General features: G+C 41.0%; 1 protein-coding gene across 4 annotated transcripts; it reads right to left on the bottom strand.

Moving 5' to 3' along the window:
• Positions 1-312: 312 nt before the first annotated feature.
• LOC117771285 (huntingtin-interacting protein 1-related protein-like) lies at positions 313-20047 on the bottom strand. 4 transcript variants are annotated; one of them, XM_034601465.1, is made up of 34 exons: positions 19833-20047; positions 19431-19494; positions 17715-17857; positions 17554-17610; positions 16791-16871; positions 16622-16698; positions 16477-16538; positions 15726-15866; positions 15552-15609; positions 14490-14565; positions 14266-14394; positions 14061-14177; positions 13012-13195; positions 12837-12925; positions 12584-12700; positions 12363-12464; positions 11465-11659; positions 10168-10278; positions 9882-10076; positions 9642-9789; positions 8719-8805; positions 8534-8641; positions 8293-8429; positions 5507-5617; positions 5375-5433; positions 5253-5283; positions 5090-5152; positions 4110-4210; positions 3880-3985; positions 2784-2907; positions 1738-1799; positions 1197-1644; positions 832-1124; positions 313-724 (listed from the first exon to the last, which is right to left on the bottom strand). In XM_034601465.1, the coding sequence occupies exons 1-34, from the start codon at positions 19911-19913 to the stop codon at positions 689-691; spliced, it is 3993 nt and encodes a 1330-aa protein (XP_034457356.1). In that variant the 5' UTR covers positions 19914-20047; the 3' UTR covers positions 313-688. The 4 variants fall into 4 exon arrangements, with proteins under 4 accessions (XP_034457356.1, XP_034457357.1, XP_034457358.1 ...); XM_034601466.1 differs by having other exon boundaries at positions 832-1153; positions 1334-1644; XM_034601467.1 differs by having other exon boundaries at positions 832-1099; positions 1334-1644.
• Between the last annotated feature and the right edge of the window lie 3 nt (positions 20048-20050).

The raw sequence follows: 20050 nt of genomic DNA, 5'->3' as shown, positions 1-20050 counted from the left end.
TTTCACTTTGTGATCCTTGTTTTTAAAGCCTCGCTTCACTTTAAGTACCTAAATCCTTGAGACTGTGCAACACGCTTTAGCTGTTTAATCCATGTAAAGCGAAACACTGACTTATCTGTCTCCATCATAGACGTGTAGATAAGACTAAGCTTGTTGCTCATGTGTACTTGAAACACACGCTCAGGAATGCACTTCATCTTGTTTTGTGGAATGTTTATCACAGGGATATCATGGGGTAGTGAGACACCACCCTGCAAAAGGAAACTAATTATTTCTCGTACCAACAAAACAGAGACAGCTGCCAAACTCAGGCTGATACAGATTTTATGATCTTTAATATTCTTTCTGTTGTATGACACCTATTACACAGGTGCTGAAGAAAAAGTTGAGTTTATCTCAAAACAGTATTTAGTTGTACATGACTGAAAACAATGTATTGTGCAGGAATTCCTCTTTTACCTTTATGTGCAACATCGATTAGTAAGAGAATATAAGTGTTACTGTCAGATCAAAAAGAGGATACAGCATAATGTCAGTTTCATTTCCACATTTTCTGTAACTGGTGTAAAACACAAAGTCAAAGCCAGAGAGAGAATGAAGTTAATAAACAAAGTCATTGTTGTCGACATATAAGAAGCATTTTATGTGGAAGTGAAATCATCTTGTCTTCTTTTTCAATCACGCTTCCTCAGGATTCCCCCGTTCCAGTTTCACTTCGTTTAAACTGTGATCGGAAAAGAAAGAGACTCATGTCAACACAGCGAATCATCTACTCACATTATACACTTATTACCACATATGAACTTCAGGAGGAGGAGAGCCAGCACTTACTGCGTTCTTCAGCAAGTTTCCAGATTTGCTGAAGATGTTTTGCCTCTTGGAGGACGGTTTGGGGGACCCGGTGTTGTTCTGTGGGGTCGCCTGAGGCTGAGCAGGCGGATGAGGCGACGTCTGCGACGAGGACCTCGTCTGCGACGGCGAGTAGGACTGAGGTTTTGAGTAACTTTGGGTCGGGTTTGGTGTGAAAGGCTGAGCTGGGATGTAAGGCTGAGATGGTGTGAAGGTTTGAGACGGTGTGTGAGTCTGGGATGGTGTGAAGGTTTGGGCCTGTGTGTATGTTTGTGATGGTGTGAAGGTTTGAGACGGTGTGTATGTTTGTGATGGTGTGAAGGTTTGAGACAGTGTGTATGTTTGAGACGGTGTGACTGTTTGAGACGGTGTGAAGGTTTGAGACGGTGTGTATGTTTGAGGCGGTGTGTATGTTTGAGACGGTGTGACTGTTTGAGACGGTGTGAAGGTTTGAGACGGTGTGAAGGTTTGAGACGGTGTGTATGTTTGAGGCGGTGTGTGAGTGTTTGTTGGTGTGTAAGACTGAGGCAGCGAGAAGGGCTGCGTTTGAGTCGGGGCGAACGGGTTGCTTTGAGCAAAGCTCTGAGTGTTCAGGTAAGGCTGCGTCTGCGAAAAGGACGATGGCACCGGCGGTGAGTCGAGCAGTGTGGGCGGCGGCGGCGGCGGGAAGTGATCAGATGCCTCCTGTTCTTCGTCAATGCTCCCAGAGGGGCTGAGCACGTAGTGCCTCTTCCTCAGCTCCCCCAGGCGGACCCGCTCCTGCTCCAGCTCGCTCTCCAGCTGCAGCACCTTCACCTGAGAGATTCAGGGAGCAGAACGGCCCTCATTAGCTTCAGAGCTCCAATCAACAGGCGATCGTAAAACGAGACAGGACAAACTTAGCCTCACCTGAGCCTCCATTTCTTCTTTCTTCAGCTTGATCAGAGACAGGCCGGAGAAGTCCATCATACCTGCAAACACATCAGAGTTAAAGCTGATATCATCAATATTTCCGAAAATTTTGTACAGACTTTCACGGATGAACACAGCTGATGTTGGTGATCCCCTTACTTTTCCTTTAGCCACATCATGAGTTCGCCCTTTTAATTTTCTCTTGTTCTGTGTTAAAGCTCCATATCTACTTCAGAATTATTCCTTATCATTAGTGAGTCCTCCTCAAACAGTTCTACAATATATTGTCACTTTTTACTGTTTGTGTGCTGGACGGTGTGTGTAGAGCTTTTTACAAACAGTCTACGGTGCAGAGTGAAGTTAGAACACTTTGTGTTCATCCTGCCTGGTTTATCTGCAGTGAAGATTTTATAGTCAGTGTTTATCATAAAATTAAACCAAACGTTCTTCATCACTGTTCACATGTGGGGTTTATATAAAAGTTCATGTCAACACAACTTTTCAAAATAAAAGCTCTGTAATTCAGCTGCTTTTACCCTCAAGATAAATTGCCAAACAAGAAGTGATTCTATGAATGTGGATGCCATGATGGATTCAGCATCAGTATCTGTCCATTTGTGTTCTGTGTTCGTCTTGTATGGTGAAAAATAAATAAATAAATAATCAAAATGATCTGTCAGCAGATTTAACCCACAGTTTGACCCAGTTTCTAACCGCTGCTGTAGTTTATCTGAGGAGGTAGAAGAAGACGCGTTCACAGACTGAGGTTACACTGCCACACCCCCACTGACACCCCAATCTCGCCATTGCACTTGCCGGGGCCATTAACAATACACAAGTGTAAATCCAATAAGGTGAATTGTTCGAGAGATATTCGTTCCAAATACAGACAAACAGATTTTTGTGGAATTAATATGTAGATACATATTTTATACACATATTTTTGATGGATTGCTATGAAATTTGATCCAGACATCATCCATGTTCCCCTCAGGATGAATTGTTAGCAGAACTGTAAAGGCTCGTCTACTTCCTTCTCTCACCGTGGTCGGAGATCTGCTGCTGCCCGTGCTTGGTGGAGGTGACGACCACGGCGGCCATGTCGTTTACGTGTCGTGAGGCCTGCTGCAGCGTGTTCAGCTTCTTGTTGTTGCGGTCAGCCTTCACCTGAAATGATAGGAAATCACATTGACACATGTAAGAATTTAGTAATATTCAATAAAGACTGGTTTTCATTTAAATATAATCGTATATAGATTGGGGAGATGACACTGTCTTTTATGTGATTTCTCAACAAGACACTATTTCTAACCTAACCCTGTGCAGTCTGGGCTGATTTGGTTTTATTTTCCCAGCTTTTAACTTGTCTCACTTTGAGATTTCTATCTACCACAACACAGTGGAGGCTCATCTGGAGGTGAATTTCACACATGGACGTCACAGCACTCAAAAATTCACAACGCTAAATAATCAATTACAGTAAATAATCCACAGAACTTCATGGGAACATTTTTTACATGAAACTACTTCCTACACAGGAGACAGGCCCAATGAAAAGCGATGACTCTGACTGGGTAGTAACATCACAACTTGATCATCACTAACAGAAAAAAAGACGGATGTGTCCATTTGCATACAGAAGAGCGTGGAAGAGAGATCGGGTCTGAACACAGACATCTGAAATGGGACAGGGGTCTCTAGCTCGTCTCACCATCTCATATATTGTTAAGTAGTTTAATGTGCATCATATCACTCTCATCAACAAATTTACTCACACCACCAGGATCCACTCGTACAAACCTTGTTCCACAGCATCCACATCAGTTTGTGGTGGACAGTAACACAACTGTTCCTGGTCTCTCTCACATCTCTCTCCCCCTTTCTCTCTCTTCTCTCCCCTCTTTCCCACCAACCTCTCATCTCTCTTTTTCTTCCTGTTAAAAAGGAGTTTTCTCTCCCTACAGCCAGCCAAGTGTTGCTCGTTGTGGGAACTGCTGGGTTTCACTATAAGTTTGTAAAGTTTCCTTTTCATAATGTATGTTGTGATTTGGCGCCATATAAATAAATCTGAACTAAATTGGAAACCTCCATCAGGAGCATTTGAAGTGGTGACACTGCTTCACAAACTTCACACTGTACCTTTGAGGCAGCGACCAGCTGGGCGGTGCTGGCGGCGATCTCGTGTGAACAGGCGATGAGCTCCTCGTACCTACCATTTTCACCCACAACCCGGTCAGCTGAGTCTCTGAAGGCAAAGAGGTGAACACGTGCACGGATAATCTCATTACACAGTGTGTCATTCAGCACACAAGTCTTATACAAGTCATAATAAGCAGAATGTGTTTGCATTGATGGTGTTCGGTTCTTACAGCAGCTGTGTGGCGCCCCAGCCCACGGCCTTAGACGCGGAGATGAGTCCCTCGGTCCAGCGAGAGTTTTTGTCATAAAAGTCTGTAACGGACGCTGCTCCCTGTGGGAGGAGTGAGTACAGAAGCATGACTATGTATGTCTGTGGTTTCTGTTATTGTTAAAGTAGGGTTTCCTATAATAACCAGAATAACCCTTTTAATGGTCACACCAGCCAAGGACTAATAAAACTAATATTAATAAAAAAAAACAGCGTAGACAATAAGGTCTATTATTTATTATGAGAATCTATTGACATTTATATCACACTATTTTAATACACTGTATACCTTTATCATTACACACAGGTCTAACTTCCTTTTTTTTTTTTTTTTTTTTATCACATTAATCTGTGGTGCAAACAAAAAGAATGAAACTAGGCACTTTCCTTGAATATTCACTGTGGTGATAAATGTTTCCTTATACAGCAGATGGTTTGTTTAATGAACTTTCTATTTATTTCTAAATTAGAAGAAATATCGACGATCAGCTCATCAAATCTTAATTTTCTTCAACAAAATGTATGAATTGTTGGGTTTTGAAACGATGTTAACAAACTCCAAACACACTCAAATTGAACAGCCATTTCAATTTTTGACCACTGTACACCAGAATATTCCAAATTTTTGTCCATGTTATTGATTTTGATTTATTCATTAGTTTCCACAGTACAAAAGAGAATGTGGATGTATAAAATATAATTTAGACATATCAGAGTGTTAATTGTACAGGTAATATGAAGGATAGAATCAATAAGTAAGTTGAGATTTATATTTAAATCCTTGTTTCTGATTAGTTGCGAGCTGCTCTTAAAGGTTACTCCAACACTGTATAGGAATAATAAATAATAAAATAGGAATGAATGTCTTTATAAATATGACTTATTTTTCACAAAAGAAAGTTTTATCTTATCAGAGGACAGGGGAAAAGGTCTGGAACTTACCCTGCCTCCTTCCACTATGTCTTTCTGTAAATCAGCAGAGGCCGTCACCAGCATATGAACAGCCTGGAGAGGAGAGAGAGCACAGCAGTAGAAATGAACATGAAGTGGAATATGAGTCTTAAGTTCATAGAAAATAATTTGAAACTAGAAACTTGTGTCTTACCTTCATCAGGTCGGAGCAGGATCCCAGGATACTGAGGGGAAGCACAAGGAAGAAATAATCAAACATAGGATTATGTAAGGAGAGTAAATATAAACAGAACAGATCTAAAGTTTTCATCGTACCCCTGGTTGACCTCCAGCTTAACACCAGTAGTGTCTCTCCTTGCCTGGTTCATTATCTCCTGGGAAGACGAAACAGAAACGTTAAGTATCTAACGATGTCCAGGAGATTTTCACATTTGTATCCGTCCTTACGTCCATTCGCAGCACGGCCTCCTCGATGGCAGTGGAGGTAGCGATCATCTCTCTGTCCACCATGCCTCCCAGCTCTTCTTTCAGCACATCCCGCCCCTTTGGACGCAATTCCTACACAAGAAACAGTTTGTAACAGGTACAAAACATATGTATATCCTAGTAAAACTACATGCACAACCATTATGGATTGCACTTTAACATTTCTCAACTGTGCAATATTCACTGTGCCATATTCATCTGTCTGTGCAATATAAACGGTTCATGTGCAAACCACTCACTGTACATATTCTCTCACATAATATATTTCTTTGCACTGTACACTTTTTCTATATTTGTACTTATTACTGCTGATGTCTTTTTGCTGCTGTAATATTGCAAATTTCCCCATTCCGGGACTAATAAAGGACTTCTTCTTATTCTTATTCTTATTTATGGGTACAATAGAGGTGAACATTCATTACATGTGGGCAAGCTGTGGGTGAAACAAAGAGAGGGAACCTGGTCTGGTTGTACTCTTTGAGTGACAGGAGGCTAAAATATAACATTAACACAACATTTCCTGCCATAGATAGAGCAGTTTAGTTTTTTTGACATGACATTTCTCATTTTCAAATTTTTTTCTGCTCTCCTTTCTGCTGAGAAATGGATGTGACTCATCTGCTTCATCCTCCATTTAAATCAGAACCTAAGAACCATTTTTGACTGTTCAACTCTATAAATATATTCAGGGAAGTCTTTTTTCCAAACTATACATTTGGTTTAGGAAATTTACTAACTAATGAATTGTATTAATTACAGTTCCCAGCAGTGTGTGGTCCTACAGAATGAACAACATTCAGGTCCACACAAAAGGAACAACATTCAGAAAAAAGGATAAATTAGATAAAATGATTATTTTTTAATGTTTTTAAATCTCTTTAATATGATTCGGGGCAGTGTGGTTGTGAAATTAGTTTTAACTTTTATAATATGTTCTATATTATGTGTTTCATTGTTTTTATATATTGTTTTTATTGTCTTTTGTACTTTTTATTGCTTATTACTCATCTGATCATTTGTGGATTATTATTTCTTATATTGTATATTCCTCGGACACAAAGAGCTTACCCTCAATGCCCCTTCCTGTATAAATAAAGGTTGGAATGAATTAGTTTATGAATAAGGGATTTGAAACCAAGTTTTCAGGGGCTTTAACATTGGCCGCTAGATCTGCATGTAAGACTGTGATGAATCTTTTTTAATTTATAGGGTCATTGTGTTTCGTTATAGTACGCTGTCAGCCCAAGATTCAACCTGTCCTGCCTGAGCCAGGAGCCAGATCCTAAACATTTTGATTTCTATCAATGGTTCATGCCAGGTCTGGTATTCACTGAGAGGGGGGCAACCAGAGAATTTCAGCAGAAAGTCCAAATGCTCTCTCTTGGACATTTGCATTCACGCATATAGCTCCTCTGGAAACTGTCCGAAGGATCTCTGGAGTTCAGTGCATGTCTGAAAGTAGCTTTAGTGACAGTGTCTGCAAACTAAACAATAAAGGTAGCGTTGGTAAGTAGTTTCTGAAACACTATTTATCTAATGTATTGAAATCCTGACACATCACGTCCAGACAACTGTTGAGGAATGTTTGACCATCCTCACACATTACTGTACATGCCACTATATATTATGTATAGTGTATATTATATCTGTACAGGAGAATAGTGCCTGTTTAGTTCCACACATACTCCCTTCTCTCTCTAAGCAGTACCCAAATTCAGGTCATAGATAAAGGGCCAACCAACAGTGCATTGTAGTGTCTACGTTGAGGGACTTTCATATCTAACTCATATCCTCCAGACAGAGAGGCACCAACTTCAACTCTCACCGACTTCAACTCTTTAGCGTATTTCACCAGAGGCTAGACGTAAGTACACAATGTGATTTAGTTATGCATACTTTAGGCTTAACTATCCAATAGGATGTGAACACCTACATGTAACATAGAGAGTGACAGCAGTTCTAGCCATTCATGGATGTGCTGTTAGAATGGGTGACGCAAGTAGAGGGAGATATATGGGGATGCTGTGGGAGACATCTTCAGACTTGGGGGTGACAATTGCTCATGTTCCTCTGTTAGCGTTTGTATATTGTTTCACCTTCTGGTCTCCTTGATGCATCAAGTCTACATTCAAATCTTCTGCATAAGACATCAGCTGCTGCCTGAGTTCTCCTTTCACCAGCTTCCAGAAAACTTCCATAACAATAACCATCAATAAAAAAAGAAACAAAGCCGTGTCTGAAAAAAAGACTGTAATATTAGACCGTATAGTATCCAATGACAGATTTTCGTCTTTCTTTAATTTGAAACAAAAAATGCACAGGAGAACTGAAAATACATGATACCAGGGATAATACAAATTAGCTCATATGCTATGGACCCCTACAGTTCCATGCTGCCGCCACGTGGCTGAGTTATTTCTGCATTTACTACATCAAATGACAAGACATTTTATTCGGACAAGTGTTCATGGTCCCAAGATGACGGATCTTTGTGACCTTATTGAGAACCTGACTTTTCCTGAAGCACCACTTTGAGGATCTCACTACTGGATTACATGGATTGCCATGTAATTTAGGCACAAACGTTCATGTTCCTCTGAGGATGAATTGACCATAACTCCAATGATGCTCTGACTTTGTCCAGTAATTAGATATATCAGCCTTTGTCATTAGAGCCCGGCTCAAAGCATTGCTCACAGAGCCACTAACACTGGCTATAGTCTCTTGAAAGATCCGTTCTGACCCACCTGTCCTAAGGCGAGGATGCGTTGAACAGTGTAGCGTATGGCAGAGGGGTCTGCTCTCTGTAAACTGGCCTGAAACTTCAGGTCCTTCAAGAACTGCAGGCAGTTATTCGCACAGTCCCGGCAGCTGTCAGTCAAACCTGCATGAGACAAAGACGCAGGACACAGAGTTAACGGTTTGTGCATAAAGTATTTAGAGTAGTGTGTATCCATAACAGCTCCAGTGTGAGTGGGTTTCTCTCACGGTCAGCTTGGTCGGTGGGGGCCGAGTGCGATGTTGCTGCTCCGTTGACGATGGTGTCGGCAGAGAGGTGGGAGAACTGTGTGACCGCTCTCAACAAGCCGCTGGCATCTAAACACAACAGAGGAGCATCAGATGCACCGATCGTCTGAGGTAAACACAACGCGTTCCCAAACCTGAACACTTACCGCTCATGTTTCCCACGTAGACCGCGTGGCTCTGCTGCATCTTGTCTATGGAAGCCAGAGTGATTTCAGCACGGTTCACCAAGTAATCTGAAAAACCAGAGCGAGAACTGGTTAGAGGAATGGAGCTGAAGGGCAAAATTACAAGCTAAGGACTAAGTAGGTCCAAGTACAAGGAAGTTAATGGTTATGGTTTACTTTCACCTTCCCTAATGTACCCACATACGCAGAGTAAAATCTATTAATACACAATCTTTAATAAACTATGAAATAGCTGTAAGCAAACATACTGTGAATCTTTTTTAATCTAATCATCAACAACTCTAACTGGTCCTGTGGCCGCCCATAACTAGATGCTGCTATACAAACTGACAATGTGGTATAAGTTATTATCATTGAAAATATATTATATATAAATTACAATTATATGTTAATTATATGTTAATATGTTATGATTAACATTTAAAAACTATTTACAAAGTTTCTCAAATGAAAGGACCGAAATCAACTGAAAACATTTATCTGTTGGACAGATTTTTCTTCTACTTGTTCTTGTTTCTCTTGTGTTGTATATGTTCACTCAGTTATTAATCATGACTAGAATCAGAATCAATGGTCTCCTTAGATATTGTGTGTTTTCCAGAAGTACCTCTGGTAAGTTCGTATTGTTTTGTATTTATTCTGTATATTGCTGTGAGAATTCGTCCATTTATTTGTATGACATTTCTTTTTTTCAGCTCTTAGAAATCGAGGGTGTGGATCTTGTTTTTCCTCCTACCCAGATTTTTGATGGCTGGTAATTATTGCTTTTATATGTTTGTTAGGTTTAAAAAATAAATGATATGATTGTTGAAAAACCAGATTGTTAAAGTCCTACAGTGTGTTCATTGGGATTATTTGGGGGGATGAATTAAAAGCTTTTCTACCAGGTGAGCTGATACAGCGGACGTGAATGGGGTCGTCCAGTTTGGCCACAGCGTCCAGTATGATGCCCTCGGCCTCCACCACAGCACACTGCAGCAGACAGAACTGCTCGTCCTGCAGCTTCTGGGTCAGCTCACCTTCACGGCAGGCCTGTTTTCAAACACACACAGGAGCTCATCAATGATTAACTGCTAAAACATTCACGACAGCTTCTCTACACAGTCATAAACACAGCTCAGCACCTGCTGCTGTATCTGGGCGTGCAAGCTTCCCAGCTCCATGCTGCTGCGCTGCCTCTCCTGCTCCATGGAGCTCTGCTGGAGCTGAGCTTGCTGCCTGAGGGAGGTCAGCTCCGACTCATGGTCCCTCACCGACCGGAGCAACCCTTCCCTCTCCGCCTGCATCCCTACTAGTGTACTGTTCAGCTGGGTACCACTCTGTGGAACAAAACATGTAGAGGTGTATTACTGCCAATGCTTCGCTTGAAGAGGATTTGGCGTGATGATGTACGGAAAAAGTTATTGCTACCATTTCTTTGCTCATCAGGGCGTTGTTCGCACGTGTCAGCTCTGCTCGTGTTGAGTCCAGCTCTCGCCTCAGCCTGTCGATCTCCAGCTTCTGCTCTGCATTGATGGCCAGCTGTGGAAAACAGTTACATATGAAGTCATCCACACGGTAAAAACAATCAAGAGGAGTAAGAGTAAATATGAACCAAAAGCTGGTGTAAAAATGATTTAATGCCTCAAAAGTGTAGTGGTCAGACAAGATGGTGCATCCAGTTAGATATGTTTTAAGGTTGCATTTTTTCAAAGTGTAACCTGGTCTTTCTTGCTTTTCCAGGATTCCCAACCCTAGCTTTAACAGAAAAGATGATCCAAAGCCGAGGTACCGATCATAAAAGTAGAGCTGCAACACTAAAATTAACTGGAAACAATTTTTATTATTGAATAATTATCTTTATTGTTTCTTAAGAATCAAAATAGTCTTGCTTTAACTACTTTCTGTTTTACTTCATCTTTTCTGATAGTAAACTGAATATTTTGGGCCTTGGGGCTGTTGGACGGACAAAACAAGACATTTGAAAACATGTCAAATGGACTGAGATATCATTTTAACATTAAAATGACTACTTAAATATAAAAAATTATACTTAGGTGCGGGTCTACTTGATTTTAATGCGGACATAGAAACATTTCAAGGCTTTTGCGAATAAATTGCATGTTGCCCCATGGGAGGTAGAGCAGTTGTGTAGTGACCAAAAGGTTCCTGGTTTATTCCTGGTGGATATGTAGTCAATTTAAGATCTAATGTGCATTTATGGACAGGATGGAGTTTGCTGTTTGCACGCTGGAGCCTGGACATGTGAAGTACTGGAAACGGAATGTGAGGGGATGTTAGAAGAGCGGCTTGATGCCAGAAAGTTCTGCAAAATCAAAAGATGAGCTACAGCTCAAACAGGCAGGTAATCAAATGGATTATAATGGTATTACATTACATTTCATTTAGCTGACGCTTTTATCCAAAGCGACTTACAATAAGTGCATTCAACCATGAGGGTACAAACCCAGAACAACAAGAATAGAGAAAGTACAATTTCTTCAAAAAAGCAAAACTACAAAGTGCTATAAGTAAGTGCCATTTTAAGTGCTACTAAATTGTTAGTTTTAAAAATGTTATTCAAGGTATAGTCGGTAGGTAGGTGGTGGTATTGCTAAAAGGCAGCATTGCTTTCTCTTGGGTAAAACCAAATAATTTCTAAGCATTACTGTTCACTGCAGACACTGACACGTTAGAAGCTTTTGGACCAGCACTCTGTGGTGTTTACCTGTTGCTGCAGCTGAGCTCTCAGCGCCTCCAGCTCTCTGTTGGTGCGGTCTCTATCCAGGTCCAGGGAGCCCTGCTGCTGCTGCGCCTGCTGTCTCAGCGAGGAGAGCTCGGCGTCCCTCTCTCTGGCCGAACGCAGCAGCACTTCCCGCTCCGCCTGCAGAGCGACCAGGCTGCTGCTCACATGAGATCCCTCCTGCACAAAGTGACACGTTAAGTACGGTGTGTGAATGAAAGTCAGGCCTGAGAACGAGACAATTCAATAACAGAGCTAACAAGCAGAAACTTGCATGAGAGAGAATGTAAGAGATGTCCATTATTCTGTCATGTTGTGACTTATCATCAATAAGTGACTTACTGTGGGTTGAAAATGTTGCTGATTATCCTGGGAGAATTAGTCACATGATCTCCATATCACACTATGAGTGACATGATGGTTCTGAATGACTGATAAAAGCGATTGGAAATTATAGCTATATCCAATATCATCTCATGATGCAAAATTTGAGTGAACCAATATCATGTTGTTTATGCCAAGTACATTGGGGGTGGCTGTATGTTGTATTGTAACCCCCCGTGATTAGGGGTTGTTTATTAGTTTTTCCATAGTGTTTTGATTATGGGTTTGTTGTACTGTCAGTTTGGGTGGTATGCAATGCAAGTGAATTATCCATAGATATTTTTGATTTAATAAAATAGGTGTTTTATTTCCGATCGCCTTGTCAGAACTTGTTATTGGGACAACTGATGAAAATTAGCTTACACAGCTCATTTACAGTATTTTGTCTGTTGAGTAATGAGCTCTGTCAAATACAAAATACGTTGGAAAACAGATGTGCAGTACCCACTCAGGACATCTTGACGCTAAAAGTTTGAGTGAGTATATTTTCAAGTCTCACCCTCTCTTTATTCTGCAGGGTGCCGCGGAGGAGGGCCAGCTCTGCTCGCTGCTCCAGCAGTTCCTTGTTGAGGCGGTCGGCCTCCTGCTGCTGCTGACTCATCTGGGTGGCAGAGGAGTCACTGATTCAGTATTCATTCATGAGTCTTTGTAAACCAAGGCAGAAACAGATGATATTATACGGTGTGTAAGCAGTGGTATGAGGGGCTGAAGAGGTCTCACCGTGTTTCTTTTCTCCTGCCGTAGTATTTCCAGCTCACTTTCTAGCTGTGTCTTCGCTCTCAGTAAATCGCCTTGGTCTTGTTTTGTACCGGACAGCGCCTTCACTGTCTCTGTGTTCTGCACATGGAAACGTAAGTACCAAATATTAGTGAAAGAAATGCGGATCTTCTCATTAGAAGAGATGCATATTTCCCAAAATGTCCACCAGTTCCTTTAAGGGTGTGACAAACACACCAGTGATGGTGCAGTTTACCTTCTTCATTAAGTCGGCGTGACTGGTAACCAGCTCGGCGTGTCTCTCTTTGAGCTGAGTGAAACGAACCTCCGCTGCCTGAGCTCTGCCTGTGCAGACATGACGGGATGTTTCAGTAACGTTCAGCAACATTCATGCTTCTCATTGGCCTGCACACAAAACCGTATATACTCACTATCTGCCTCCTTCAGTCCAATCTGTGCCCCCACATTGGCGACGTTATTGCACCGCAGACCCTCCACTTCCATCCGCAGGTGTTCGTTTTCCACCATTGCCATCTGCTTGTGGGTGCGCTGCTCCTCCACCTCAGCTTCCAGGTGATTCACTTGAGACTTTAACTCGGTCACACACCTCTGAGCCTGCGGACAGGAGGGACAGGGTTTATGTACAAGTAGAAAGCAACAGGAAAGTCCTCACAGCTGCAGGGAGAAATCTTAGACCTGAGATGAGGTCAGACACAGTGCGAGGTGAAAGGGACAAGTGCATGGTGGTGCATCGGAAACAAATGGGAGTTGGAAATAGCACCAGTGGCAGTGACACATGCTCATGAAGCCTTTGTGCCCAAATGCTGCAATTTACATCTAAAATCTTTCTCCTAACAATTCTTCAGTGAGTCAGAACTAAGTCAAAACTGACACGTTCTGAAGATCTCTGATATCTGCGGCAAATGTATGTCCATAAGGCTGATTAAAAATTATACAAATGGAAAATGGTCTGTATGAAAATAGAGCTTTTACAGATCAGTTTAGCCTTTCTCCCATTTACACACACATTTATACAGTGCCTCTATGAGCAGCACATTCTCTGACACACATCCCTCACACACTGCAGGCAAAGCCGTCAGGGGCAATTTAAGGTTCGCTATCTTGCTTAAGGACACTTCGGCATGCAGATACTGAGACAGAGACTGAGATCGAACCTCCAACCACAGCCGGCAGAAAAACATGCCTCTTGTAACTGCAGAATTTGCAAAAGAATCCTCATGTTTTCGTCTATAGCCTGGTAATCCAGTTGTCTGTATATCCGTGGGGATATTGCCAACAGGTAACTCCTAATTTGGCACTTTTTTGGTGCCCATTTGCCAAAATGTAAACACATATAAGCGAAAGAAAAAGGTTCCTCAGCTAATTTCTCAGCAATGATATACTTTGCCGTTGTATTGATTTTGTTTAAACGTATAGACATCTTCGTCCAACCGCTCCAACAGCAGGATGCAGGACGTACCTCGTTCCTGATGAGATGCAGCTCTGGTTTCAGCACCTCCAGCTCCCTCCTCATGCTCTCAGTTTCTCTCTGCCCCAGAGAAGCGTCGGGTGCTGCCATTTGGCTCAGGGAATAGTACTGCCATGAGAAAAAGCCTCAGTATTAGCCATACAACAAAAGGTGAAGAACATAATCAGAAATTTCACTTGCATGTAAACTTTTATACCTGTGGTGCTTCTCTAAACTCCGGCTGTGGCTCCACCTCCTCCTCCTCTTGCCGCTCCTCGTCGGGCATCACCACCACTGGCTTCTTATACTCGGCCAGGGCAGCAGCTCGCAGGAAGTTTGGTGGAGACTGCAGGGTCATAATAAACAAAACACACGGGCGTGACTGAAAATCACATAAAACTGATTCATGTACACACAGAAATTCCTAAACCTTTAACTTACGTCTGGGAGATCTGGGATCTGGATGATTCTTTTGAAGAACTCCATTTCCCTTGCTCTATCAAAGAACTGCGTGAGGCTGTGGAAGAAAATACAGATCTTGTTAGAAATACTAAAAGGTTCTGATGCAGAATAATAATCACACAGTTGCGCTTCAAGGGCAGAAGGGATTTTCTTAATATTTGATGCATGAATTTGTAATTTGTATTTGTTTATCCAGAAACCAAAGAGGTTTAGCTGCACAGAGGGGATCTTGTATTTATTCTCTGGGAGAGTTGCATTTTCTTTTGTAGCAAGATAATTACATTTTCACAAATGGGCTCGATAAAACCCTACAACATTCTGACATACAGATGATGAAAAACTGGAGCGCCTGGTTCATTTTTATAACCTTCTATCAGAATCCTGGAAGTGAAGATAAGATGGATGATTCAAAAATATTTTACAGATTTATGTTTCTGTCAGTGATTTGTGGATTTTGTGACAGGCATTGATGGTCTAAAGATTTAATACATAGCAAAATTGTTTTAGCCCAGTTTTGACCTACACATCCCACATCCAGCCCACATGCCGCATTAAATGGTGGCACTTGGGCCCTCCTGTTTGCCAAATCTGGGCCATATGTAAGCTATAGCAATACTGCGTGTCTACCAAAAGTGCCAAAGGTGGCCCGGATTTGTTTTATTCTATTTGGGCCAAATTAACTATGTATCCCACCTGTCGCTTTAAGTTCACATCCAGGATTACACTTTGCCAAGAGCAATGCATGTTTGCCAAAAGTGACCCACATTTCTTTTGGGATATTTGGGCCATATTTGCAATTTTACAAGTGGGCAACTTATTGCTCAAATCCATTAAGTCAAATCCACAAGAGGGCCAGAAGTGCCGCAGCATTGCCTGAAATGGCCCACATCCGTATGCTATCTGTGAAAAATGTGTCTCGTTACCTTTTCCGTTTTTTTTTTTTTTTTTTAAATGTACATGCAGCCCTCTGGTCCTGGCTTGTATGGATTCATGGCACAGTAATGAAAGTCTCATTAACTCATTTACTCACTAACAACCTACCTCATGAAGAGATCACGGAACCGCTCTCTGTGTCCAAGAAGAGCATCTGGGGTGATGCCTGTAAAGCAGAGGACATGACCGGTCGATCTAACGCAGTAAGGTCTGAGTGGATCAAAACATACTGTGTGCGTGTGTGTGTGTGCGTGTGTGTGTGTGTGTGTGTGTGTCACTCACAGCTGTGGAGTTTAAACATCAGCCTCACAGAGAAGTGGTAGAGGAAGCTGCAGTCCAGTATGAGCGGTATCAGGGGAGTCAGCCTGCACCGTCCTGCTGGAGTTGTAGATTTGGCCCCGTTGGAGTCGAGCTGACGCAGAACTTTGGATGAAGAAACACGAAAGCCAAATTAAAGGATGAGCCTGGTAGTATTCTTTATTTTGTCTTTCCAATAACTTGACCTTTTATCTCTGCTATTATCCCCATTGGTTTTATTAGTGTCGTTTATTTATATATTGATGCAAAAACAGTATTTTTAATCCCTTTATGTATTTGAGATGCACCTTTCAAGCAAAGTCAAATATTGTATTATTATCATCATTATTACTATACTAATATTACAATTACTATTATTACCACTAGAACACGAACTGTGTATTCATTTGCACTGAAAATAGTCCCCAACAAATGCAAACTAGAGTATTAATCTGTTTTGTTTATATTTATATATTATTAACCATTAATAAAATATGTAGGCTATATTTATGATATATTTTTTAATATTTATATGTTAAGCAAGAACTAAGGTGCTTGAGAAAAAGAACCACAGACAGTGGAGGGAATTCAGAAGGTACTAACATGTGAAAAAAGAAAACTCAAGGGATTATTTGAAAGGAACAAAATAAAGAATATCACCATTTTTGTAATTTAAAAGTCAACTCATTACAACCTGATCACTGATGCTTTCGACAGGAGTACACTATGGACTAACCTGTCTCAGACATCTTCAGTCCAGCGTCCAGGTAATCCAACAGCTCCTGTGTCATATCCAACCTACAGTAAAAGAAACCACATATTTAACAGGAAACAGTAAACGTATGTGGAAGCTGCTCAAAAACAAGTGGAAGTAAACTTACACTTTGTTCTTGTCAGTTCCTGCTTCCCTCTCCAAAGTCTCATCACTGGCCTCCAGGTTGGCTGGAATCACCTTGTGCTGTGGAGGAGGATTGTTTTTGTCGTCAAACTAACATGTTATCATTTGGAGTTTGTCACGTGTCATTAGATTAACCGATAGAAAAGTATTACCTTTGCATGAAATTCTATTTTGAGGCAGAGGAATTTGGCTGACAGGGCGACGATGTGGCCGTATCGGTCATGCAAGTTTCCCTGGAATGAATAAGGATATATTAGGTTGGATTAGATAAGATCATTTTAAAAAGAAACACAAGTAAGAGAGCTCACAGGAGAGAGCATATGAAAGACATATTGCAACCAGTGGTGAGATGTAACAAAGCACATTTACTTCACGACTGTACTTTAGTACATTTTCCATGTATCTGTAATTAAAGAAAGTTTAGATCATTAATCTAAATTCTTTCTTCAAACTGTACCCCAGCACGGTGTCGAGTTAAAGTGTTTGTTACTTTCTGCCACTGACAACAAAACATATGATGCCTTAAAAATATGTCAAAAACACAACTGATATGTCAGAAAACAAGCAGGTATCATGTCATTCAGACATTTTGCAGCTGTAACCGGTCACTCGACGAACTTTTAAGACATCTCATGTTTCCATCTGTACATGTGCACTCAGCTCTGTAAACATGAGGAAGAGTCTGCATGACGAAGAAGAACTGAAGAATTGATTTTCCAGCTCTTACAGCCAAAAACTTAGTTTTCAGTCATTAATAAAAGGTCATTTACATTCATATACCCATTCACCACACATCTGAGTACACACATCTAGATCCACAGTTGTAAATGATACAGAATAATACTATATAATAATACTGAAGTATGGTTTGAATTTTCTAGTTTGAATAAAAGCTGTTTCACGGTGTCTACTCACCCAGAGGATGCCCATATCTTTCACGTTGCGACAGTATCGGTGAGAGTCTCTAACAGCCTGTGTGGGACCAGACAGACACACGTGAGATTAAACATCAGCAGTGTGAAAGTGAAACGTGGAAAAGTTGGTCAGGGAAAAGGAGATATAGAATTGGAACTTGCGTTTCTGTGGCCGCCCCTGAGCAGTTTGTGCAGCAGATAGCAGAACTTCCAGCTGACTATGGCGTTACTGGACAGAGGCAAGTTCAGGACGTAGGACCAGAAGGTGGCGGCTCCACCCTCCTTGTGACTCCCCATGATGATGTCTTCACAGCAGTTAAGGAAACTCCAAAGGACCAAGGCACATGGTGAACTGTAGTGAAAAGGTCCTATAATATGTCCAATTCAACCTCAGACCTGTGTCTCGAGAAATATTTTTGACTATGAGCCATGCTGGCAGTGTTTTTGGGTGATGGCAATGTCAGCTGGTTATTCCACTGGTGTAACCCAGACTGAAATATCTCAACAGCTATTAGATGGATAGCCATGAAATTCTGTAGAGATATTCATGATCCCCAGAGGATGAATCCCTCTGACGTTTCCTCTAGCGCCATCAGCCGGTTTGAGTTTTGCCTTAGTTAGTGAGCTATCTCAATATGTGTTCAAAATAGCCTTGAACTTTTGTACAGTGATTCATGATCCCCAGAAGATAAAGTCTACTGACTTTGGTGATCACCTGATTTTTCCTTTAGGTTGACATTTAAGGCTTTTAGTGAATAATCCCAACATTGCTATGACTTCTTGAAAATTGGCATCTGTTTTGCATATTTGTAAATGGCAGGAATTTCCTATTTCCCTGTTGCTGGAATTTGTTTTTATTGTGGATGCTGTTGTTGATGTTGTGTTTTTGTCTCTTTGAGAACTCTTGCTGCACAACAAATGTCCCCTCATGGGACAATAAAGATAACCTAACCATATCTTTTCTATCTATATAGCAATTTCAGATACATTGAACATGCACCAATTCATGGCTGTGAAGGTAATTCTCCTGGAATTCACAGAGGGTGGACAGAGAGCAGTCACACTTACATTACAAATGTTGGACAGTGTGAATGTTTCATGATTTGTTTGGGAAATTGTGTTGATGGGTTTTTACAAGAAATACAATCTATATTATATAATAGTATAAAGTCCTTGAAGTTGAAATGTTAACAGACTACAAGAACATAATCAGAATATTATAGAACAATCAAAATGGAGACATCAGGAGGCAGCTACTAATATGAATCCATTAACAGGACTGTATGAAGGCTCAAAGAATGGGAAGGAACATCCAAACACTTTGTTTACGAACCATAAATGTCAGATATAAAGAAAAGGGGAGATATCTTAAAATCTACTTAGTAGAAATCATGTCTTTATATGATTCCAAAAGGATAAATCCTTATAACTTTGATGATCCCCTGACACGCTCTATAGTGCCACCATCTGGTTTAAGTTTATATTTCAGAGACAATTGTCTTAACTAGTTGAAGGACTTCCATAAAATTCTGCAGATCTTTGTGTACCTCAACTTTTCCTCTGCTTCTATTATCAAATATTTGCCTTTGTCCAACACCAGTGCAACTAAATACCTGCAAAACTAATGATCTAATGATCTGCCTCATGTCACATACTTATTAACCTAATTATTAACATGAAGCTAACTCACAACACCAAGTGGTGATTATACACTAACATTTGACCGATGTCATATTGAGCATTTTACCTTTAAAACACCTGGGATGCCTGTAGACAAGTTTAGTTTCAATTCATTTCTCACTAAATACATTTCCATTTTCTATTTCAGGTCGTCTGAAACAGTAACAGTTTGGGTGTTTGTTTGTTTTTAAAGGATACTGCGCACATATTTCTCTTTGGGCGGTGTTTCGGCTGAGGTGACAGTTTTGCTGATGTTGTGGAGCTGAAAGAAATGAAATCAGGACACAAGATAAAGCTCAACCTCCACGAGTCAACCTCAGGCTCGAGGAAATGTATGAGAAACAAGCGACGGAGGTGGATTGACCCAGGGGACAAATCTTCAATTCTTCTCAAGTACATGAGAGTAGGACACTGTTGTTTTTTCTTGGTTTTAACCTGTTGATCTTAGTGCGCCTTCCAAGGATAAAACAGTCATCACATGTTTATTGTCAACAGGTAACAAACTAGAAGGCCTTACATGGAATCTGGATAAACAAAACCTCTTGACCCTCGGATAAAAAACATATATTTAGCGCTGCCAAAAGAAAATCAATCACTCACCTGTTGTTTGCCAAACTGCTCCTTCTCCGCAGCCAAAGCCTTTTCCGTCTTATTGTCGCTTTTATTCTTTGTTTTGCTCATCCTGCTGCCTGTACTCCACACAAACTACAAGTCAGATGGTCCCAGTCCAGGTTTCAGCTCATTACCCTCCTTTAAACAAAAGGTGCGTCACATGCGCGCGGCGGATATCATCTAAAAAGTTCCTCCTCTCAAAGTGA

This window comes from Hippoglossus hippoglossus, chromosome 12, assembly GCF_009819705.1.
Source record: "Hippoglossus hippoglossus isolate fHipHip1 chromosome 12, fHipHip1.pri, whole genome shotgun sequence".
NCBI lineage: Eukaryota > Metazoa > Chordata > Actinopteri > Pleuronectiformes > Pleuronectidae > Hippoglossus > Hippoglossus hippoglossus.
This window is presented reverse-complemented; position numbering and strand designations above follow the sequence as displayed.

Coding starts and splice junctions, on each gene's coding strand:
- LOC117771285 (XM_034601464.1), bottom strand. CDS start 19,913: ATGAGCAAAACAAAGAATAAAAGCGACAATAAGACGGAAAAGGCTTTG. Junction 9,790..9,881: donor ACGCCCAGATACAGCAGCAG/GTGCTGAGCTGT, acceptor GTTTGAAAACAG/GCCTGCCGTGAAGGTGAGCT. Junction 1,645..1,737: donor AAGAAGAAATGGAGGCTCAG/GTGAGGCTAAGT, acceptor TGAATCTCTCAG/GTGAAGGTGCTGCAGCTGGA.